The 24,043-nt window shown below is 46.7% G+C and overlaps 2 protein-coding genes across 3 annotated transcripts in view; both read left to right on the top strand.

Annotated features, from left to right (window-relative positions):
• The window catches only part of TCEA3 (transcription elongation factor A3), a 30,964-nt gene extending 24,589 nt beyond the window's left edge, over positions 1–6,375 (top strand). The window contains exons 9-11 of the mRNA XM_087820163.1: positions 825–971; positions 2,641–2,712; positions 4,926–6,375. Coding sequence (XP_087676289.1) covers positions 825–971; positions 2,641–2,712; positions 4,926–4,934 — 228 coding nt within the window. The 3' untranslated portion in view covers positions 4,935–6,375. The remainder of the gene's footprint in view (positions 1–824; positions 972–2,640; positions 2,713–4,925) is intronic.
• Positions 6,376–11,963: 5,588 nt separating this feature from the next.
• On the top strand, positions 11,964–21,345 carry ZNF436 (zinc finger protein 436). Of its 2 annotated transcripts, XM_016214614.2 has the most exons (4): positions 11,964–12,562; positions 13,836–13,928; positions 14,878–15,004; positions 18,174–21,345. In XM_016214614.2, exons 2-4 carry the CDS (start codon positions 13,896–13,898, stop codon positions 19,424–19,426), a joined length of 1,413 nt encoding a protein of 470 aa, XP_016070100.1. In that variant the 5' UTR covers positions 11,964–12,562; positions 13,836–13,895; the 3' UTR covers positions 19,427–21,345. The 2 variants fall into 2 exon arrangements, with proteins under 2 accessions (XP_016070100.1, XP_016070102.1); XM_016214616.2 differs by lacking the exon at positions 13,836–13,928 and having other exon boundaries at positions 11,965–12,562.
• The last annotated feature ends 2,698 nt before the right edge of the window (positions 21,346–24,043 follow it).

A 24,043-nucleotide genomic window follows, 5' to 3' on the forward strand; every position in this document is an offset into this window, starting at 1 on the left:
AACCACTGAGCCACGCCCGCCCGGGCTCTAGCTTATTTTCTATATCACCACACTTACTACGTGTGTCTCTGGTGCTGCCGCCTTCTAAATGAGTCAGGGCAGAGATAGATAAATGGGTTGGTGGGTGAGTGGATAGATTTTTTGTTCTGTTTTTATTTCTCAGGTAGCACGTAAGGCCATCTTTCCACAGTCTGACCCCCAGCCATGCCTCCCTCACTCCTCACCCTGAGCCCCACTCCAGTTACCCTTCCCCAAACATGTTTTTCTTGTCCTCTGATCTTTTGCATGGACTACTCTCTGTGCCTAGAATGTGCCCTGAAGTCCAGTTCAAATGTCAGCTTCTTCAATGAGCCTTTCCTGCCCCTAAGTAGTGAGGAGCCCCACACTGGAGGGGGGCTTTCCCTGAACTTTGTATGCCTTTGTTTTAGTACTTCATAGGCTGTCACCTTATCTTGTGTAAATGCTTGGCTCCTACACCAGATTAGCATTACCTCGGGGACAGGAACCAAATCTTATCTGAATCCTGAGGGCTTAGAGGCAGCAGTAGACTGAAACCAGCTCCTACCAGCTCAAGAGAGATGGTTACATGTAGCTATTCCCAACTTTGTATTCAGTTATATCACATTAGTAGCTTGAAATTGGCCATGATGGAAATATTTACACCATGGAAATTGGTAAATACTACAAATCAACCACCCCTACAGTCAAAACTGTTTTACCAGCATACCAATGCAGTTAAAGGCATCCACTAAATTGGCGTCCAGTAGATTTTGAATGAATGAATGGGAAGGCCCCCTGTGAAGGGCAGACTTGTTTCTCTCCAGGAAATGGCCAGTGACGAGCTTCGGGAATTGAGGAACGCCATGACCCAGGAGGCTATCCGTGAGCACCAGATGGCCAAAACGGGCGGCACCACCACTGGCCTCTTCCAGTGCAAGAAATGCAAGAAGAAGAATTGTACCTATAACCAGGTAAGGTGAAGAGGGGAGGGGCCCCTGGTGGAGGAAGCTATAGGGGCAGAGAGATGGAGAACCAGAGAGAGCTCAGGGAAGAGCCAGAGGGGGACAGGGTTAAAACTCCAGGCTGCAGAGAAAAGGGCACATCTTGATACACCAATATGTGCCCGTGGCTTCTAGAAAATCTTCTGCATGCACAATCGCCCAGATTTGTGTCTGTGAGGCTGGGCCGGCATGTTCTGGCTGGGCCTGCAGCAGGACTGAGAGGAACCAGACACGGAGCACAGAACTGTAGAGTCACAAATGGTTGGAAGGGAACGTGGCAATATAAAACTCAGCTCTCTTACTTCACACACAGGGAAACTGAGGCCCAGACAGGGGACTAACTTTGCAGCTTTGTCCAGGATGGCAAAGATAGTCAGTGGCAGAGGTAGTAATAAATCTAGATCTGGACCTTCCTGCCTGCCTCCCAGCCACCTTGGCGTGTAAAGCCTAAGGGGTTTACCCCGAGTCCTAAGGGTGAAGACCATTGCCCCTGTCTGGGGAGCCACACGAGGCTATGCAGGCCCCTTTCTGGAAGACTTTAAACCAGAGAACCACCTCCTGTTTCTGGGTGGCACATACTATGCCCTTGGGGCACCAATGTTCTTGGATTCTGATTGGTACCTAGTCATCCTGGAACTCTGTTCATTCTCCCGTCTGCTCTGAAAGCAAGGTTTATCAAGAGCACCTTGCTTGTGGGGGTCTGTGGCTGCAGCCACAATAGTCAGCCTTGCGATTCAGGAAGCATCCTCAGAGAATCCCAGTTCAGGAATAAATTCTAAGATGCTTGTGCAAGCTCCTGCTCCTCCAAGCACTTTCCATGTGGAAGGTGTGCTTTGTGTGCCTCTCCTCCCACTGGAAGTAACCACCCACTAGCGAGGTTTGTCTCACAGAGGGACCCCAGTGTTATCCTTCCTCCAGTTGTCATTGCTCTCCAGTGATAAGGCTGCACCAAGCTGTGTCCTCCTGGTCGACTGCTGGGCTCCCTCATGAGCCCGGGACTACCTCCCACCCCATAGACTCCCAGCTGACATCATTCACAGCTGAGTGTCAGCAAAGGGACAACGCGCTGTATGTCATGGCCATCTATAGAAAATCAAAACAGCGACTGTTAGATCTGGAAATGCCCGGGATTTGCTGTGGAAAACCCGGTTCCTGCCCCTGAATGGTTTGGGTAAGGGGATGAGAAACTAGAAAACATAACATTAAATAGTCCCAGTGATCCTCAAATCTCTTTTCCTCTCCGGGCCTCTGTTCTTCCACCTGTAAAATAAAGAATGAACTAAGTGATCTCTAGAGGTGCTTCCAGCTCACCCAACAGGGCATGTTCAGAGGTGAGTCAGGGAATACTTGGTGTAGGAGATGAGTCTTGAGGCAAGAAAAGAAAGATCAGTTCAGAAAGATCAACAAGAGTGAAAGTGCAAAGGCCAGGCTGAGCCGTGAGATGCTGGAAGTGAGCTGATGGGCCTGCAAGAGGAGAAGGTATACATGACAGGGTTCTCAGCGATAAGGGAATTCCCAGCGTGGGGTGGGAAAAGCCGTGCTAAGCTCTTGGGATTTGGACCTCCTCCTGCAGACAGTGGGAGCTATGGGAGGTCCTAGAGCAGGGGGAGTGACTTCCTGAGTGGTCTTTCTGTCTCAGGTGCAGACACGCAGTGCTGATGAGCCCATGACTACCTTCGTCTTATGCAATGAGTGTGGCAATCGCTGGAAGGTCTGTATCTTTCTCCCTTACCCCCGCCCCGTCATCCACAGGTGCTGCCCCACATAAGGAGCAGTGTGCCCACAGCCAAGAAGGGGTCTCGTGCACCAGAGGGCTTCCCAGCCTGTGCAGAGTGGGCCAGCAGAGCTGGAGATCGTGGCGGGTTGGTGGTGGTGAGGCAGGGAGAGTGTGCATGCATGTTTTTGTTTGGAAGGCTCCCGGCTGGGATGGGAGCAGCGGCCCCCATTTTGTCAGAGTTTGGGAAAGTCTGTCATTTGAGCACAGAGGGAATCAGTCACTCCCACCCCATCCCCCAGATCCACAGAGGAAAAACAATGCACTGCACTTGGACCACACCTCTCTACAAAGCGCTTTCACAGATGTTATTTCCTTTGAACCTGGCCTCAGCCGCCGAAGAGGAAGGCTGAGCCCGGCAGAGGGGCCTCGCCCTCAAGTGCTCCCAGGCCACCCTCCCTTCCCAAGGCAGCTCTGGAAAAGCTTACATTACCCAAGGCTGTCACCCGGGCTGCCGCAGCTCCTGCGAACGCAGAGGTTTTCTTTCCAGACATGGGAGCCAAGCAGAGACTCGTCCAGAGTGCTCCTTCCTGCCATGTCTTCTGAAGGAGCTCAGGCATGTGGTTAAGGCCAATTTCCAGTCCCACAGGACTTGCACGTGCACCGTGTGACATCCGGGCCACCAGGCAGGCTGCGGCTTCTCCACAAGTTCTTTGCAAGGAGCCCCGGGCTGAGCGTGGGGCCAGGAGTCAGCAGCCCTGGTTTCGGGTCTCTGCTCTGCCCCACTCGCTGGGTGACCCTGAGTGTCGCACTCCCTCCCTGAGCAAGAGCGTCGATGCCTTTCCCCAGTGACTGACGCGAAGGGGATTATGTACGCACGCACACTTTGCAAACAGCTAGAGAAATGTTCCTTTATGCTACTGCTCTCGCTTTCTGACGAGGAAACTGAGCTTCCGAAGTGCGGCCAGGCTTAAGGTCACACAGTCTGGAGCACGAAAGGCAGTGTTCCAAGTTCCTGATCGATGGAGTTTCTAGACTTGACTGGGGGCCTCGATAGCCCTGGGGCCTCGTTAGATCTGCCCTAGTTTTAAATGTGAAAGGCAGACGATTGTGTCTTTTCCCTTCATTCATCTGTTGAGCACTTAAGGATCGGGCCAGGACAGCAGCCTCGTGGTTTCGAGTATGGGCTTCGGCATCAAGTTCAAATCCTCATTTTATCGCTCACAAAATGACTTAGCGAACTGACCTGAACTCTCCAGGCCTGGATTTCCTCCTCTATAAAATGGGGATATTACTATCTAGCCCACAGACCTGCTGTGGGAATTAGGAGAGGTGATTCACATGAAGCATTAATAGGGCTTCCGATGGCTCATATGGTATCTTTGTCAAATTAGGAAATGGCGTCCCTGCCCCCGAGTAGACACAGCCTTGCGCCAGGGTACAGAGCTTGGCAAACAGAGCAGAGGCTGAATTTGAGCCTCAGCTCGCCCCTTCTGCCAGGCTCTCTCGTGCAGTGAGCAGCCTGTACAACCCTCCAAAAAAGCCCTGGGCACGTATGTTCCTGGTGCCTAGGAACCACCATTCTCGTTATTCCGAGTTTGTCGCCCACTAGTATTACGAGAGCTTAGGCAGGTCACTTAACCTCTCCGAGATGCTTCTTTACCTGTGAAAATGGGAGTGACAGTGCCTGCCTCCTAGGGTGTGAGGATGAGCGAGTTAATACGTGTTAATACCTCCTAGCCCCCAATAAGTAAGTGCTCAATAAAAGATAGCTCTTGTCATTGTTACTGTGGGGGAAAGGACATTCTGCCTGCTGCAAACCCAGCTCCTCCTCCCTTAGAGGTGGCAGCTACATGGCCTCTGACCACTTTTTCGGGTATGTCCCCTGCCATGTGGAAGGCCTAAAGTCTAATCAAGTGATTAGTGATAATCATGATATTCTGACCATGAGCTAAGAGCACACCGGATGTCTGGCATCAAATTTCCATTCATTTATTACCCAGTATCCTCACATTGGCTGACATTATGATCCCATTTTACAGATGAGTGATTCGTTCAAAGTCACACAGCTAACAATGACAGAGCTGGGATTTGGACTCTGCTCCATGTGGCTCCAGACCCTTCTTTTCCATGTCCCCTCCCCCTGCCCCTAGTCTCCTCGGGTGACACAGGGACAGCACTAAAATTCTGTTGCCTTTTTGGTTTTGTAGTTCTGCTGATATAACTGCCAGCCAGGATTTCAGTGAACAAATTGAGGAAGAACAAAGAGAAAGCACTAAGCCACCGTAACTGGAGAAAAAAATAAAAATTCAACTGAAGAAAAGTGCCGAACTCTGACTGGGGTATAGGGGTCAGAGGGAGAATCCTTTTGCAAATTAATCACCAGTTGGTAATAACGACTGGCTAACTGAGGGAGCCTAAGTGGGCTACGGTGCTAAGAGTCTGTGTTGACAAACCTCGTAGAAACTCAGAGACTCGGGTGTTAAATCTTTGACAGTAGGTGGCAGACCTTTGCTTTGAGTCCCTTCCCCCACATCCGAACCTCTCAGCCTTTTCTGGACTGAAAAATAACAGACTGTTGCAAATCTTACCCCACCCCACCCCACCCAGAGTCACACACGCAGGATACTTGGCGCACAATTTGGCTCAGGCATATATGACTTCCACACCACGTAGAAAGATTTCTTCCCTACTCCGCATCTTTTCCCAAACTCTCTTCCCTGTTCATAGCTGCCTTTGGGGGCCTTTGAGCCAGGGAACAGATTATCTTGAACTGAGTCTTTTTGCCTGAAGGGTATGGTGGTGGCCCCGCAGTTCCATGGTCCCCGGAAGGTGCTGAGTCTCGGAAGCTGCCAGGGCCCTGGCCATGAGGTCCTCACAGCTCCATCTGTGGCCCAAGCTTCATAGGATGTCTGCAGGGAGAGTCCTTGTCATGCTTCTCCCATGATGACATCGGCTTGCTTTTTAAGCTGATAGGAACTTTAGGCAAAACTGGAATCTTCTGGAAAAGCCTTGGGAGCAGGTCTGGTGGGCCTGTCCTGAGTCTTAGTCCCTGATTGTCCCTGGCCTCTGGCAGCCCCAGCCTGAGCCTCCTGGGCTCTTTGTTTCCTAAAATGGCTAGCATGCAAGAGCCTGTGAACTCTTGGGAGCCAGAGCACGTCACTTACCCTCTCTGAGCTGTTTCCTTACCTGTAAAAGGAGTGGCACTAGCGCCTGTCTCATAGGGTGACTGTGCAGAGGCCGCTGGGTCTCCATCTGCCTCGATGCACCCTTAGGGCAGCTATTCAGAGTAACATCAGCCCAGGTTCTTCATATGCCCCGGGCATCATCCACTCGGACTTGGTGTCACCTCCCTCCTACCCGCCAAGTGCCTCCTCCTAGATGAAGCCTGTGAGTAAACTGTGTACAGAAATCTGCCACCATCTTCCATTTTTCAAGTCAGATTCGGGGTGGGTCCTTTGGAAGGCTTGAGAATCCTCTCACAGAAGGTACAGCACACAGCCTGTAAGTGGCAGAACCAGGACGGAAACCCAGGTCTCCCTCCTGTCATTGTGCCTGATGCAATGAGAGATCCAGGGCCATACACAGTGCTTGGCGTGTACCTTCCAGGAATTCCCAGCCTGGAAAGAAATCACAGGCACAGGCTTCCATACCAGGCAGGATGTGATACATGCCCGAGGTACGAATATTACCCACAGAAGTGTGGAGGGATGTTGCTCAGACACCCAGGAGCCCCTTAAGCTTTAATCTGAGTGGGAATCCCCTGGGGATCCTGTCTGGGGTGGGACCTGAGATTTTTCATTTCCAACAGCCTCCCAGGTGATGCCCATGCTGCTGGTCCTCACTGAGCAATAAGGGTTGAGATACCCAGATTTGTTTCTGCATCATCTAATCCTCCATCTAATGTCTAGAAAATAAAAGTAGAACAAAATAGCAAGTACTCTTAATTTAAGGATGTCAATAAATGTTACTTTCAGGCTTTTTAAAGGTGGTACCCTGAAGCGATTTTCAATAGTCACTGTCTAAATATTCACTGTGCTCCTGGTGTCATAGGGATTTACAACCTAGGGGAAAATACAGAACTGAATCTCCACCCTCAATAACCTTGCTGTTTACAGAGGAGATGAGTCAGATTAAACAGCAAAAGAACAGGTCGGCTCCAGTCTGCACATCTCCACAGGACACATCTACGTTCACTAAGGACACAGAAAAGCCTGAACAGGCCCCAGACTGTGTTCACCAGCAGGCGTCTACACCCTCCCAACTGGTCTTCTTGTATCCCCCCGGACCCACTTGGGTTCGTGCTCTCCAGGGCGCAGGCCAGAATAGACATTTCAGAATTACAAAGCTGGTCGTGTACAGCCTGTCACTCTACCACCCCCATTTAAAACCTTCCATTTCCCCCCACTGCTCTTGGCCCACACTCTGTGCTCCAGCCACACTGGCCATGCTGTGCTCCCCTTGTCCTACAGTCTTTGCACACGCTGTTCATTGAAGCACACGATTTAACCCCATCTTCACCATCTCAAAGATGACGAGAAGCTGCCTCCAGGGAGTTAGACCATCCCGCAGTAGCCCGATCTCAAAGATGACAAGGGCGGCCCAGCCAGGCGGGGCTCAGCGGTTGAGCATCGACCTAGGATCTAGGAGATCACGGTTTGATTCTGGGTCAGGGCACATGCCGGGGTTGCGGGCTAGGCAGCCAATCAATGACTCTCTCATCATTGATGTTTCTCTCTCTCTCTCTCTCTCTCTCTCCCCCTCCTTTCCTCTCTCTGAAATCAATAAAGACATATTAAAAAAAAAAAAAAATGAAGAGGGTGTGAGCTGTAAGGGAGTTAGCATTAACTTGGGCAACCCAGGAGGGCTTCCTGAGGGAGGGGAGATTGCTGCCTCGCAGGAGGAAAAAGACCAGGTCAGGCGAGGTGAAACAGGCAACGAGCTTGGGATGGAGGAGCGAGGGTCTCAGCAGGAATGTTATGGCCAAAAGACCTTGAAGACAGTATAGTCAAGATCCCATGACAAATTTAGAAGATGTTTCCAAAGGTTACAGGAACCTGAAATACTATATGGAATGAGAAGTCTTTCTTAGTCTCATCCAGACGACCAAATCTCTAATTTTAGCCCTGAGTTTTCTTGAGCTCAAGACTTAAGTCACCAAGTGCCTATCTGGATATCTCCCCCACGTCCCTACCCTGGCCCTCCCAATACAATTAATCTGAAATTGTGCTCACATCTACTCTTTCTTAAGTCCCATCTTCTGCTTGTTTTCCTCTTTGTCAACTACTAGCTCATTACTGAGGACCGTCTTTGACCCTTTCCCCTGCCCCTTTCACTTTATCAGCTACCAGTTGTAGAGTCTCTCACTTGTCCAACCCTTCTGTCCATTGCCATCACTATCAACATTGTCTTTCAGGTTTTCTTTTCTCTTGGACTTACACAAAGACCTTCTACTCGTCTCCCAATCCAAAGCACTCCCTGCCGTCCCTGCATCTTCCCTGCATGGCTCTGAGCATCACTTCCTTAATCACCTTCAGTGGATTCCCACCAGCTAGCAAAGAAAATTCAAACTCCTTGGCTTGGCCTTCAAAGCTCCCCTCCACCTGCCCTCTGCCCGTCCTTGGTGGCTTATCTTCTGCCCCTGCTGCCCATGTGCTCCAGCCTAAGGGAGACATTGCCCGGTTCTCGAAAACCTGATGGACCTTCCCAAATGTGACTGCGTCTTCTGATTCTCTCTCCCAAACCTTGTCCAAATCTTCCCCATCCTCCCAGGCTCGTCGCAGGTGTACTGCACATCTATGAAGTCTTCTGGCCACGAGAGATGGTTCCTCAGAACTCCAGTAGCTCTGTGAAACTCTAATAATCACACTGCAGTCTACCATGAGGATGGCAGTGATGGTTTCTTTGTACGATGGTATCTGTTGATAATCGATTAGTTTTTAAGCATTTGCTAGCTGGGTATCTCGGACACCATATGTAGCTTCTCCATGCCTCCTTTTGTCACCTGTAAAATGGTGTAATAGCACATAACTCAAAGGAGTGTTATGGGGACTCCTTAGGATTCATTAGAATCACGCCTGACACAAAGTATTCGCTGTTATTACTCTGAGTACAGGGGAGTCCTTTATATTGCTCAACCAGCCCTCAGACCCCATGAGCTAGGTTACTATTATTATACTACTTCTTTATTGTAAAATATACATAAAATTTACTATCTTAACCATTTTTAAGGGCACATACAGTTCAGTAGTGTTAAGTACATTCACATTGTTGTCCAGGCAATTTCCAGAACTCTTTCCATCCTGCAAAACTGAACCTCTATACCTATTAAACAACAATTCCCCATTTCCCCCTCCCCCAGCCCCTGGCAAGCACCATTCTACTTTCTGTCTCTATGAATTGCATTACTATATATTTTTTACAGATTGAGAAAACCAAGGTTCAGAGAGTAATCTGCTTTTAGGAGACAGAATCTGAACTTGAACCCAGGCCCCTATTCATACCACTTTGAGACATGGCTTCACCTCACAGCGCATGACGCATTTTACTTCCCCCATGACACTGATGGCCGCTGTGTACCCAGGCCCTCCTCTGTGCCTGTGCCCATGTGTTTTGCAGCCATTCTCACATTTAATCTTTTAAAAAAAATTATTGACTTTAGAGAGAGAGGAAGGGGGGAGAGAAAGAGATCGATTTGTCGTTCCACTTACTTATGCATTCATTGGCGGCTGCCTGTATGTGCCCTGGCCTGAGATCAAACCTGCTCTAACCGACTGAGCGACCTGGCCAGGGTCTCTCACGTTTAATCTTCACAGCAGCCCTGCAGTCATTGTAGGGGGTGGTGTCCTATCTCCCAGCCCAGTGTCTGGTATAGAATAGACACAGTAAACATGTTTGGTGCGTATGGGCCTATTTGATGCCTTTAAGTAGGCTAACCAAACTAAATAAGTTTGTTGTACATTTTTAATGCAATTGTTCATATTTTTTTGAAAATGTCGATTCTCTCAGGAGAAAAACACCTGAAATGCATGAAGGTCATAAAGAGCTTCCCAATCCTCTCCACTCCCCCCCCCTTCCTGCAGGGTCAATCTGCTCTTCTCACCCCAGGCCAGCCCCCATCTGCCCCCCATCTGCACTTCATCACTGGCTTTTGCTGATCCACAGCCAAAGGCAAAGACAAACAGGCAGGCAGGCAAGGGGACATAAGACTGTCCCTGCTATGCTTCCTCCCCCTGCCACTCCACCCCCACACTCTTCCCTCTAGCCATACCCAATCCTGACCATTCTGGAAGAGATGGCAAATCAAGATCACAAATATTGAGGCATATTTTTAAATGTTTAACAAATGTTTCTAATACAAAAAAATTACAGCGTAATTGTGCGGCTCACAAGGTAATTATAAATTTATTAAAACATAATAATTTACAGTGCTCCATAGGCACTGTGGTCTATTTTTTTTTAATATGTCTTTATTGATTTCAGAGAGAGGAAGGGAGAGGGAGAGAGATGAGATAGAAACATCAATGATGAGAGAGTCACTGATCGGCTGCATCCTGCAAGGCCCCTACTGGGAATGGAGCCCAAAACCCAGGCATGTGCCCTGACCGGAAGTCGAACCTTCGTCCCCTGAATCCTAGGTCGACGCTCAACTGCTGAGCCACGCTGGCCAGGCAGTACTGTGGTCTATTAATAAGAAACAAGCTTAAGGATATACAAGGAGGGTCTTTAATCAAATTGGTCAGTGTATCTGACATAACCTGTAACTCCATCTGGAGACCCTGGACAAATGGTTCTCCTGGCCCCTTTCCCCAGGGATAGGCTGTGCTGCTGGCTCTGCACACAGTAGGTGCTCATTGTTTGCTGAATGATGGGACAAATACAGTTTTCCAAATTGGTTATTGAAAACCCACACACTATAAGCATTCCTGAGAAACAATGAAGTCCTGAACAATGAGGCAGGAAGCCACCTCCTACTCCAGTGACCCAGCCCTGAGAGTCCAGCTGAAGGGTGCAACAGGAAGCCCCTCAGCCACTTTCTTTCCTCGGTCTTCCACTCCCCACCCCCACCCCCACCCCACCCCCAGGGGCACCAAACACAGTGGTGCTTCCCAGTTCTCTCAGCCTCTTCTCCACCCTCTGGAGGTCCCAGGTGAAGAAAGAGAAAAGCACTTACTCACAGGAGGCAAGCAGCCAAGCTGGGCTGAGAGAGTCGCCCTGCCCCCAGCCAGGCCTAGGAATAAAACAGCCGAGGACAAAGAAGGGTTTAAAGCGCTGGAGCAGAGGGAAGAAAAAGCCTAAGAAAGTTTACAAAGCAATCTGTCAGGGCAGGGGTGAAAAGGGAGCCCTGCTGGGCTGAAGGGCTTGGGCGCTCAGCTCACTTCGCATTAGGCCCAGTTAGAAACCTGCAATTATTCAGCCCAAGTATGAACCGATCTCCCTCCTCCTGTCCCAGAGGTTTTCTAAGGGAGAGGCCTTAACTTGCTGGGTTCTTGGCAGCTCCAGATACCTCTGCTCTACTGGGCTCAATTCACCAAGTTGATTGAACCCACCAAACTGGTCCAACTTCCAGTTCCCTCTGGATTTCCAGCAGAAACATTATGTGAGGATAAGGTCACCAGCAGATCCGCACAGCTATGGAGCCACTCTGACTTCCCAGATTTTCTGAGCCACTGAAAATATCCTCAGGCCTTTCTGAAAGTCTTCCCAGCCACCCAAGGCAGGATTAATAACAGCTATCATCTGGGTGGTCACTTTAAGTCATCTCACTTAGTGCTCACCACTGTCTTAGGTGTGATTACCCCATTTTACAGAAAGGGAAACCGGCCCAGAGAGATTAAATGACTTTCCAAAGGATACACAGCCTGATTTCAAACCAGGTCTGTTTAACTTAACTGCCTTCTGGTGACCCACGGTGATTCCATTTTTTTGTGTGTGTGTGGTACCGATATCAATTTTAGGTGGAATAAGATGGTACAATTCTGTGATATCTAAAAGAATTCCTAGCCGCACAGTTGGGGGTGAGGAGTGGGAGAGTTTGCCTCATGGCTGGGTTGAGTCCTAGTTCTTTTTAGACACTTGAGTAATTTAACCATAAATAACTGGGCACTGGGAACAGGACACTCACTAATAAAAGCATAGCCTGGAGTCATGTTCGAGGGGGGAAAAAAAATAAAAATCAAGTCACTCAGTGGGTGGATGTATCTGCAAAACAAAAGAAAAGCCCCTTTCCCAGTGCAGGCAGAGAAGTCTCCTGTACAGTTAGAGACAACAGGCTTCTGGGCAGGGAGCCAAGGTTCTGGGGATATTTATAACTTGAAGAGGGTGGGAGTCCCTAATAAGCTGCTATATTCTTTTTCCATCACTTCCCTCTCCAAGGCTACAGTGAGCTCAGAGCTCTTCCCCACGCAGAATGCCTGCTTTTCCTAGTGCTGGACTTCCATTGTCTAATTTTCTCATCCTGGCTGGGGAAGGGGAAGGGGGCAAGTCCTTCCGTTCGGAAGAAATCCAGTTGAATGCAGCTTAGCTGCTGCTGGTGTTTCTTGGCTAGCTGCTGTGGTCTCAGAGGGATCTGCCTATGAGCCTGTGGTTTCTGAGCTGCCTGAGAATCTGAGGTCTCGGGAATCTGTGAGTCTTCGGGATCCGCCTACGATCTCCGGGCTTTGCCTGCAAGTCTACGGATTCGAGCTCTACCTGCGGGTTTGGGATATCCGGAATCGGCCAGTAGTGATCTCTAGAATCTTTCCAAACGCCTGAAGTCTCAAAGAACTGTGCCTGCGTATTTGGAATTTGTTTGGGGCCTCTCGGATCTTGGAGCCGGCAATCTAGTGGATCATTTGCAGGCCAGGAGGTAAGTCTGTCAGTTCGTTCTCGGCTCGGGTTTTCGGCTTCCTATCTTCAGCGGATCAGACTGCTAATATCTTGAGGGCCCGGGGGGCTCAGGCCCTCAGAGGCCCTTCGGTGCCGGAGGCCGCCAGGAACCGAAGCAGACAAGCCCTCAGGATGATAAGGTCGGTTCTTCCCAGCGCTGGGGTCTGGCTCGCTCCTTCTTACGCGCCCTATCCCCCGCCCTCGCTCAGGGTTTTGGCTTCCCCTCTGCTAGGCACAGCTCATTCAGCCCGCCCCTCAAGGGGCGCCCTCTTTAGAAGGACGCGGTCAGGCTCCCCCCTATAGGGTTAATTGAGACGGAGCTTGGGCACCGCCTGTCCTAATCGCGGACTGCACTCGCTAGCTCCCCGGCGGCGCGGGGCCTCTTGGGAGTTGTAGTCCGCGTAGCAGGATGCGAACGTCGCAGGCACTGCTGGGCGATGTAGTGCATGGGCGGAGCTCAAAGTTCCAGCGCGGCCGCTGAGTCTTCCCTGGGGAGTGGGCAGCTGCCTCTTTCCTCTCAGGCCCCAGCTGTCAAAGAAGGGCTAATCCGAGCGGAACCCAACACAGGCCAGCGCCTAAACTAAGCCAGACGTCGCAATTAAGGTCCGACTCAAGATAAGCTTCTAGGGACGTGAGAACTTCCCTGGCTTTATTGGGCTGTTGCCTCCCACGGAAGAAAGCGGGAGATACTCTGCCCTGTCTAGGAGGACGCGCTTCTTTCTCCACCCTTTTGTTCTTTTCCCTCCTTGGCTTTTGGCCCCTGACTGGCCTTTGTACGCGGGAATGGAACTCAAACTCCCGGCAGGCCACAGGGCCAGGCGCAGGCGTGATAGAGGCATCCAGCCATGCTACAAGGGGCGGGCCTAGTGTTCGGCTTCTAATTGGTAGACCGTTTTTCGAGGTTCGCTCGCTGATTGGCTGAGGCAGCTGCCGGAAAAGGCCCAGCCTCGTGATGGAAGAGCGGAGGCGTTCTGTGGGCTGGGCTGAGAGCCTCCTCCCTGAGACTGCAGCGGCTTGACCCCGCCGGGCCCGCGAGGGACGGAGCCTGGGAGCTGTCCTACTAAATTCCCGCATTGCCTCCACCCCGTGGTGGCGGAGACGCAGAGGGCAGGTCGCGCTCTAGGGTCAAGGAGGAGAGTGACCCTGCCCGGGTCCAGGGCCCTCCCCAGCCGCCTGGCGGCCAGAACTCCAGCCCTGGGGAGTGGGCAGGGCCTGTTTTCTGTGCCTCACGCCCTGCTTTTCGCCTCCTTTAGTGCTGTCTGCTAGCTGCTTTTCCTGCTCTCTCTCCTGGGAGGCGAATCCTTGAGCCCGAGATGGCAGCCACCCTGCTCATGGCTGGGTCCCAGGTAAGCCGGGGGTGGGTTCGCCGACCCTGCCTCTGCTTACCCACCTGGTCCTGGCGCTTCTGTGCTCTGCAAATCCCTGTGGGAAATTCCCTGGGAAAAGTAATTAGCTCGCGTCGGTATTGTACCTATAGGGACCCAGTACCAGACCAGTTTAGCCACAAACAAGCATTTATTGAACACCTGCTGTATGTCTTTAAATACCGGGGGGGACAAAAGATGGATGAGACGAGCCCTCCCTCCTGCTCACAATCTATAGGGAGACAGATGCATCCGGCTAACCTTGATACAACGTGATAAGGGCTCCATTTGCTGTAGGAGCAAAGTGCTGTGATGTGGGAACGAAGGAGTGGGGGTGATTAATTCTGTCTGAGGAGTCCGAGGGAGGAGTGGAGCCTAGCAGAGGGATGGGGAGGGGTACTGAAGAATAGTTGGTACTGGAACAGGGCCTGAAAGAATACTAGGATATCCGGAGGAGGAGGGCCCAGCTCTTCCATTCGTAACTTATTTTGCTACTTACATTCTTTTTATTTCTTGAAAGCTTTTGTCACTTAAATATTGGTCAATTAAAGATTTTCTTCATCTGGAATAAAAAAGAATAATAGGATCTCTTCTAGTTTGGGAAAGATATTCCAGGAAAAGAGGAACATTGTGAGTAAAGTTATGGCACCATGTAGGTGCTAGATGTGTTCTGGGCAAAGTACATCTGGAGGATAAGTTTCCGGTGTGGGGCAGGGATGTCTGATCATTGGACCAGAGCAATTAACTTGTGAATTGCTCTCTTCTTTACCATACCTCTTTTTTGCTTGTTTATTTCTTCTTTGGACTCTACAAATCAGATTTAATACCTTTTGCCTCCTCCGTAATTCTAGCCATGTCTGTAACTTCAAGGAGAAAATCTGATTCTAACCTCCAAGACACCAAGTAATGAGGAAGCATTGTGTGATTTCAGGCACCGGTGACATTTGAAGATATGGCCATGTACCTCACCAGGGAAGAATGGAGACCTCTGGACCCTACACAAAGGGACCTTTACAGGGATGTTATGCAGGAGAATTATGGCAATGTTGTCTCACTAGGTAAGTAAGGATTCTCTACCATTCTTCACCCTACGTTTTTGAGACTGTCAAAAATGACTTAGCTCTTTCAACACAACCTAGTTGTTTGATTTTGAAAGCATTTAGTTGGGTATTGGCTTGAGTTGAGTCCTCAGACAAATGTTTGAGTGGGAACATCAGTGTCATATTGTCTATTTTTATTTATTTATTTATGTTTAATCCTCACTTGTGGATATTTTTCCCGTTGCTTTTCAGAGAGAGTAGAAGGGAGAGAGAGGGAAAGAAACATCGATGTGAGAGAGACACATTGATTGGTTGCTTCCTGCACATGCCTGGACTGGGGCCAGGGCCTGCAACCAAGGTACATGCCCTTGGCCAGAATCTAACCTTTGGGCCAACGCTCTAACCACTGAGCCAAACCAGCCAGTGCTCATATTGTCTATTTGTAAAATTTATTTATTGAATTGAGAGCGGGGGGAGAGAGAAACATCAATTTGTTGTTCCACTTACTTATGCATTTATTGGTGGATTCTTGTGTGTGCCCTGACCGGGAATCAAACCTGCAACCTTGGTATACCTGGATGACACTCTAATCAACTGAGCTACCTGGCCAGGGGCAGGGTCATGTAGTCTAAAAAGAAGAATGTTTCTGTACATTTTGGAAACATTCAGATTTCTTGTGCCCTGAATCATTTGCCATTTTCCAGCCTGTTTGTACAGATCACTGACCAAACAGGTCTCACATAATGGTGCTTGCTAGGATATAAATGTCCCCGTAAATGGTGCTTTTACTAGAAAATGATGAGGTTCTGACCCAGATTCATGGGAGAACAAAAGCCACCTTTCTATGTTTGTTTTGGCTTCAGTGCCTTAGCTTTGCCTCAGGTCCTTTATCTGGAGTAGGTGCTTGTCTAGAGATGTTTCAGAGTTTATCATAGATTTTGAGTATGTCAAATGTTGTCCCAGGAAAATCCTGAACTAAATGAGATCACAAATTATATTAGTGAAGGAAGCTAATTTTTTGATGATCTGCAAACCTATCTTTTCCCTCAGCTATCCTTTGGTCTGTGTGAAACCAGAACAACAGTATATTCTTGAGCTGAACAGCCGTTAGCCTCACTTTGTCTCCTGTTTAGATTCGACAAAAGCTAGCAACCATATGTGGTTCACTAGGTCATCTTCAACTCATTGAGGACTACTCCTTTTTTTGAAATCTTTATTCCTATAGCCTTTTCCAGAACAAAAGGCAAATATGAGGTGTTTTCTTTTTTCTTTTTTTAAATCCTCACCTGAAGATATATAATTTTTTCATTGATTTGAGAGAGAGGAGAAACATCCATCAGTTGCCTCTTGCACATGCCCCAATGGGGATTGAACTCACAACCTGGGTATGTGCCCTCACCAGGATCAAACCCAAGACCCTTCAGTGCACTGAAGGGTGCTCTAACTACTGCACAACCTCACCAGGGTGAGGAGTTTTCTTTTTAAGTTGGGCTTTCTCTGATATCCCAAGTTTCTTGGATCCTTCCTTTAGAAAAGCAACTAGAAATTAAGTTACCTACCCATATCTATGGCAGCCTGTTACCCATATATTCCACTCAATCCAACAAAAATAAGAAACAAGAATCTTAAAGAAATATGAATTTTCATGTCTATGGTTGAGTCCAAGGAGCACTTAGGGATAGAAGCATGGAAGCACCAAAAGTTTTTGCCTAAATAAGTTTAGGAGTGGGTTAAATAATGTTAACAAGGCTTTTTTACCTCAAGACTCTTTAGAACCTTTAATGTGTTATCAGGCATTGTGAATTTCTAAGAAGATGTTGCATGCATCATCTACCAAACTAATTTATCCATGGACCCTTTTCCCCAGCATACCGACCTCTTTCTGAAGAGTGTACTAAGAAACACAACTTAGAAAATGCAGTGTCTGTACAAAGTGTTTTTTGTACACAGTGGATATATATTTTGATTTTCATTTGAAGACTGTACTTAGTCAGTGCCAAGAATGTTCTAAGCTAGGCATCTTTTTTGCCTTCTCCAGCCTTCCCACCTCTATTTTCCCTAAAAGACCACTGAAAAGTAGCATTTGGCAGTCACTTTTTCTGTCAGCTGGTATAAATAGATAGAAATGCATTTTTCTCCATGCTAACCCAGTAGGTTCTTAGTAAATGTTTTATAATGGTAATGATGAAGGCTTGATCAGTTAAGAACACATACATACATGCATTTGCACATAAAATATCTAGACTCCTGGCTCTTAGAGATTCTAATTTAGAGTCTCTTATATTCTCTATTTCTGGTTTTCTCCTTTTGAAAAACCAGGAATATATACAGTTTTTATAAAGAACCAATAACTATTGATACAGAGCATGAACTTTTTTTCTTTTTATTCTCACCTGAGGACACTTTTTCCATTGCTTTTCAGAGAGAGTGAAAGGGAGAGAGAGAGAAACATCAATGTGAGAAAGACATATTGATTGGTTGCCTTCCACATGCTTGGTGCGGGGATTGAGCCTGCAACAGAGATACATGCCCTTGGCTGGAATTGAACCCTGGACCCTTCAGTTCACAGGCTGATGCTGTAACCTCTGAGCCAAAATGGCTAGGGCCAGTGTGTGACCTTTAGTCAGACAGACCTGCATTTGAATCCTGGCTCCACCATTTACTACTGTATGACCTTTTGTGTGTATATGTGTTTTCAACCACAGTTTACATTCAGTACTATTCTGCAGAAGTTTCAGATGTACAATAAAGTGGCCAGAAAAGCATGTACTCTACAGAGTGGTCCCTCCGCTGCCCAGGCACCCACCTGGCCCCATACCCAGTTATCTTGACATTATTAATTATATTCCCTATGCTGCAATCCGCATCTCTGAGGCTTTTCTGCACCTACCAATTTGTACTATTTAATCCCCTCACCTTTTTCACCCAGGCCCCCAACCCCCTTCCCATCTGACAGCTGTCAGTTTGTTCTCTGTACCTATGAGTATGACCTTTTGGAAGTCACTTCCTCAATCTTAGATTTCTAGTTTATAAAATGGAAATCATAATGCCTGACTCTCAGGGCAGTCAAGGTAATTCATGTAAAGAACTTATTAACACAGTGCCTGGCACACGGTAGGTAATTTTTTGTGCGTTTACCAGTATTACTATTATTATTATTATTATTATTATGTACTCTTTATTACAGATTTTGAGATCAGGAGTGAAAATGAAGTGAATCCAAAGCAAGAGATTAGTGAAGATGTAGAATTTGGGACCTCATCTGAAAGACCTGTTGGGAATACTGAGGAAAATCCTGAAAGTGAAGAGGCCTTTGAAAGCAGGGATAGATCAGAAAGACAGTGGGGAGATTTAACAGCAGAAGAGTGGGTAAGCTATCCCCTCCAACAAGTCACGGATCTGCTTGTCCACAAAGAAATTCACACAGGAATTCAATATCATATATGTTCTCAATGTGGAAAGGCCTTCAGTCAGATCTCAGACCTTAATCGACATCAGAAAACCCACACTGGAGACAGACCCTATAAGTGTTATGAATGTGGAAAGGGCTTCAGTCGGAGCTCACACCTTATTCAGCATCAAAGAACACACACTGGAGAGAGACCCTATGACTGTAATGAGTGTGGGAAAAGTTTTGGAAGAAGCTCTCATCTCATCCAGCATCAGACAATCCACACTGGAGAAAAGCCCCACAAATGTAACGAGTGTGGGAAAAGTTTCTGCCGACTATCTCACCTAATCCAACACCAAAGGACCCACAGTGGGGAGAAACCCTATGAGTGTGAGGAGTGTGGGAAAAGCTTCAGCCGGAGCTCTCACCTAGCTCAGCACCAGAGGACCCACACAGGTGAGAAGCCTTATGAGTGTAATGAATGTGGGAGAGGCTTCAGTGAGAGATCTGATCTCATCAAACACTATCGAGTCCACACAGGAGAGAGGCCCTACAAGTGTGATGAGTGTGGGAAGAATTTCAGTCAGAACTCTGACCTTGTGCGCCATCGCAGAGCCCACACGGGAGAAAAGCCTTACCACTGTAATGAATGTGGGGAGAATTTCAGCCGCATCTCTCACTTGGTTCAGCACCAGAGAACCCACACCGGAGAAAAGCCATATGAATGTAACGCTTGTGGGAAAAGCTTCAGCCGGAGTTCTCATCTCATCACACACCAGAAAATTCACACTGGAGAGAAGCCCTACGAATGCAATGAGTGTTGGCGAAGCTTTGGTGAAAGGTCAGATCTAATTAAACACCAGAGAACCCACACAGGAGAGAAGCCTTATGAGTGTGTGCAGTGTGGAAAAGGTTTCACCCAGAGCTCTAACCTCATTACACATCAAAGAGTTCATACGGGAGAGAAGCCTTATGAATGTACTGAATGTGAGAAGAGTTTCAGCCGGAGCTCAGCTCTTATTAAACATAAGAGAGTTCATACTGACTAAGTTCTGTAATTATGACTGAGAAACAATTTGAAGGTACAATTTTATTTGATATCAAAGAGCTCTATCAAGACTGAGTTTCTTATAACGTATGGAATTTCCTTGTTGTAGGCCACAGTTTTAAAACATCAAAGAAGACAAGCCATTTGAAATTCTGACCCACGGCTTTGGGAATGTTCTTCCCTCCCCAAAATAGTGATTTTTATTCACTCAATATTAATGAAGTGCTTCATCAAAATCAGTCCCACAAGTAACTGGAACTGTGAAGTCTAGGGAATAAATGCTGGTAAATGCTTAGGCCTGGGCCTGGAAATAGAGTACATTTTTAAAAGTTATTTCTCCTAGCCTTGGCCCAAAAAACTGTGGTAGGGAAATGTTAGACTGTAATAGGGGATAACAGCTGCTTTGGAAAAAGACAAGAGACTTTGCCTGAATTACCACACTTACTCACTTACCATAGTAGTTGGGCACATACATCTTCCCCTTCAAAGGGCTTTTTCCTTGAGTTGCTCATGCACTTATGTCTTTACGACTTTCTGAGAGCTGGATTCTGCATGATGAAGGCAATGATCGTAACTTTTTTCCTTCTCATTGTTTCTAATTAACTTTTTTAAAGCTTGCATCTTTGTGAAAGCTAACTGAAGATACAGATTGCAAGGAAAAATGAAACACAGATTTGGGGACCAAGGACTCATCAATGGTGGTGACTTTAGCATTGATGCCTACTGTTGTTATTGCCATTAATCAGAATTTATTAATTTTCTTTGGGGATCACTGTAGGGAACATTGTAGGGAAAATATCTTCAAGGAAAGATAGAACCATAAGTGTTGGTGGAGTGTAAGGAGCAAGAGGAATTGACAACTTCAGGGAAGGAAGCAGAGTCCCTTCCCAAGGAACACAGGTCATTTCTGTGTTCTTTCCCCTCTACCCTTTAAGATCAATTCTCCTTATACTGCTAAGTAGGATTTGATAAGGGCCACATCCCAGTGTTTCTCTTAGCTTGCATAAGGGCATGTGTATGTACAGTAAAATGTGTATTCCTGTGGTTTTTCCAATAGCAGAAACTGAATTCACACAGAATTAGCATGTTCTTGGGTGATGTTGATGGTGTGACAGAACTACAGACACAACTCCAATGTGAGAAATGTCCTTTTTTTCATTCTTTATGAAGAAAAACTTAAACACTAGTGCTCTAGTGTGCACTCTTGTAAGATCTGTCTTTGTACAGAACTAAGCACTTGTTTATATGTATCAGTCAATTGTGGGATATAATGATTGGACAAATAGGTTGATTGTCCTGTTCTCAGACTGAATATCTTTTCTTTGGGCTAGTCACAAGGAATTAATACCTATAGGAACGTATTTTCACCCCCAGCCTACAGATATAAGTGGTTAAGAGTTGACTAATGTAAGCCCAGTAGTGTCAGTTCTCCTTTCAGCCCAAATAAGAATTAAGAAATATCCCAAATGTTGGTGCTTACCTAAGTATTTGGGGGTGTGAGTGAAAGAAAATTGATGCCCAGGAGATGGGACTCAAGTAAGGAATTTTTTTTGTTGCGCGTGCCTCAAGTTATTTCTACTGTGCTTTATTGTGAGAGTTGTAACATTTGAAAACTACTTTTGCCATAGCTCTTTGGGACTTGTTAAAGAGCCAGTCATCTCTAGGATAGTGTACTGTAGTGAGTTATGATCCACAGCTGTGTGGGACTACACCCTTGCAAATGACACATCCTTGAAAGTAAAATAATGAAAAAAAACCCTCTACCGAGGAGCTTTCTTTCTGTTGCCACTCCTGTTTAAACTCTGGCAAGAAGCATGTTTTTTGTTCTATACAGAATCTAGCTGACTGTGAGTATTCATATTTTAATTGTTGAATGACTTACATGTTCTTAATGACTAAACTCAAATATGTCTTTCACCATATTAGTGTTGCTGGTGGTTTTAATGAATATCAAAGTTCTGTTTCTGTGAGCCACTAGAGCATCAGCTTTGGAGTGGCCGTAGAAGACAGCATCTTCATAACTTAACTGTATTTCTCCTCTTTTCCTTCCTTTCTTTTCTGCCCCACCCCCATACCGTGCCAGCTGCTGCTTTTGGCTTCTAAGTATCCCAGCCATTTCTCCATACATGTGCACTCCAGCTGGGAAGTTAAAAGGGCAAGGGCCAGACCAGCTCTTTCTCCTCTTTTTCTGTCAATTGCTGCCCATTTGTTGAACTTTGTGTAGAAGTTATGCATCGGACTCTTTGCTAATGCTTTTTGCATGCCTTTCTGCTCCCAAGACTCTGGCTGCTTCTGCACATACCTTGAACACTTTGTGCCTGTTTTCTGTGGTTGTGGAGAGTGAATGGACAAGTAAGTATGTAGAGCAGTTTTCCTTATGGTATTGGTCAGTTATCCTAGTGTCTATATATGTATTATTCTAACAATATTATATAATTAAAAGTATAATTTTTAAAATCAAAAAGCTGAGAATTATTTCAGTAATCCAGCACCGATTCATAAAATGGGTTTTCATCCAATTCATTAAAATTGGGTGCAGTTGTTCTTTACATTCATGCATTTGTACAGATGTTCTTGTGGAAATTTGGGAGTATGTTGTGGTCACACATTGGTGAGCCCTTTGGATACTGCTGTATTTTGGGAAGATGCAAAAACCTGAACAATTTCCTATGAAGATTAGGCTGGTGGCAAGGCAACATGAACATATTTGTTATGAGTGACTGACTCATTAGCTTTGGAGAAGGGAAAAAGAAAAGACCACATTCAAAAGGAAAAATAAAAGGAGGCCTTGTTGCTTTAAGGAGATGTTTTTTGGGTACCTATTAAAAATACTAAAACAGCCCAGCTGGCCATGGCTTAGAGGCTGAGCATCCACGTATAATCCAGGAGATTGAGGTTTAATTCCGGGTCAGGGCACATGCCCAGGTTGTGGGCTCTATCCCCAGCAGGGGGCATGCAGGAGGCAGCTGATCAATCACTCATCATTGATGTTTCCATCTCTCTCCCCTCCCCTCCCCTCCCCTCCCCTCCCCTCCCCTCCCCTCCCCTCCCCTCCCCTCCCCTCCCCTCCCCTCCCCTCCCCTCCGCCCTCCCGTCTCTCTAAAATCAATAAAGATATATTTTTTAAAAAGAAAAGAATACTAAAACAATTTCTACTGAACCAGTGTTGGGATTCCAGAACAGATACCTTAGAAACAGTCAAAGGCTCTCTATTTATGACATAGTTTCACAGTCTGCCTAAAGCAGTGATTATGTGTTACCAGAGTGTGGCCACAATTTTCAAATTACTTACCAGTAGTTTTCTCCTATGAAACCTTTTTTTTTTTCCCTCCCAGTCCTCACCTGAGGATATTTTTTCCACTGCTTTTCAGAGAGAGTGGAAGCAGGGGGAGGGAGAAACATCAATGTGAAAGAGAGACATTGATTGGTTACCTCCTGCACATTCCCCAACTGGGGCCAAGCCTGCAACCGAGGTACGTTCCCTTGGCCAGAATGGAACCTGGGACCCTTCAGTCCACAGGCTGACGCTCTAACCACTGAGAAAAACTGGCTAGGGTTGAAACCTTTTTTTAAATGAAGGTCCAGTCTAGGCAGAGGTAAGGAGTGGAAGTGCTTTAAATTGGGCAAAAAAACAAAGATGGAAGAAAAATTGAATTAATCTTATAGCCAAGACTTGGAAAAAAAACTTTATTAAAACATTTTTCTTTAAACTATTTATCTACATGTTCTGAATTTTTAATTTCTGGGAAGGAAAATGCCAGTTCACCAGGAGAAATACATCTATTTGATGTGTTAATATTTCACCATTATTATAACGAAGCAGATTTTCTCTTTGTTCTCTAGGAAGCTAGGGGTTGGTTAGGGCTGTGCTTCCGGGACATTAGGACCCCACTGAATGCAATGATAATTTGTTAAATGGTTCCCTAGTGTTTCAAAAGTTAGTGTTCAAAGAGGAGTTCCTATGCCCTGGGAGAAAAGGACTCTGAAGTATGGGTTAGATACCTGTGTCTGTCCTGGAGTAGCCAGTTTGGGCCCTGCTTCTCTATAGGAGACTTCAAGATAAAGGGCCATTAGTCAAAACAAAACAAAACTGAGGAGTAAAATTAATAGGGGAAAAGCGACCCTGTAATGACCTAATATTGTTTCGTAATTAAAACCATTGTAGTATGTTTTTCTAAATGCTTCATGTCCAAAGTTTGTATTGTTTTCAGCTTCTCCAGAGGTTTTTGTTTTTACTTCTGGGAGAGATTGAGGCTGATGACATCAAATTTTCACTTTGAGTTTCATACCAGTCCCTGCAGGTAGCTGCCTTATAGACAACTCCACTTGGAAATTAGCACCTTAAATCAAACCTCAAACTGAGCTTACCACTTTCTTCCACCCCCCCCCCACCTGCTTCTGTATTTCCTAACTCACTGATTGCCTAGTTATCCAAGCTAGAAACTTGCATGTCATACTTGACCATTCCTGCTCCTTTAGCCACCCTCCGCAAATCAATAACATTGGTTGAATAATTAGTCATCCAAAAAAAAAAAAAAAAAAGTCATCTGGACATGACCATACCACCTCTTTTTAAAAAAATACATTTTTACTGATTTTTAGAGAGAGAGAGAGAGAA

Source organism: Miniopterus natalensis, chromosome 9, assembly GCF_054644295.1.
Source record: "Miniopterus natalensis isolate mMinNat1 chromosome 9, mMinNat1.hap1, whole genome shotgun sequence".
Taxonomy (NCBI): domain Eukaryota; kingdom Metazoa; phylum Chordata; class Mammalia; order Chiroptera; family Miniopteridae; genus Miniopterus; species Miniopterus natalensis.

Coding starts and splice junctions, on each gene's coding strand:
- ZNF436 (XM_016214614.2), top strand. CDS start 13,896: ATGGCAGCCACCCTGCTCATGGCTGGGTCCCAG. Junction 13,929..14,877: donor TGCTCATGGCTGGGTCCCAG/GTAAGCCGGGGG, acceptor GTGTGATTTCAG/GCACCGGTGACATTTGAAGA. Junction 15,005..18,173: donor TGGCAATGTTGTCTCACTAG/GTAAGTAAGGAT, acceptor TCTTTATTACAG/ATTTTGAGATCAGGAGTGAA.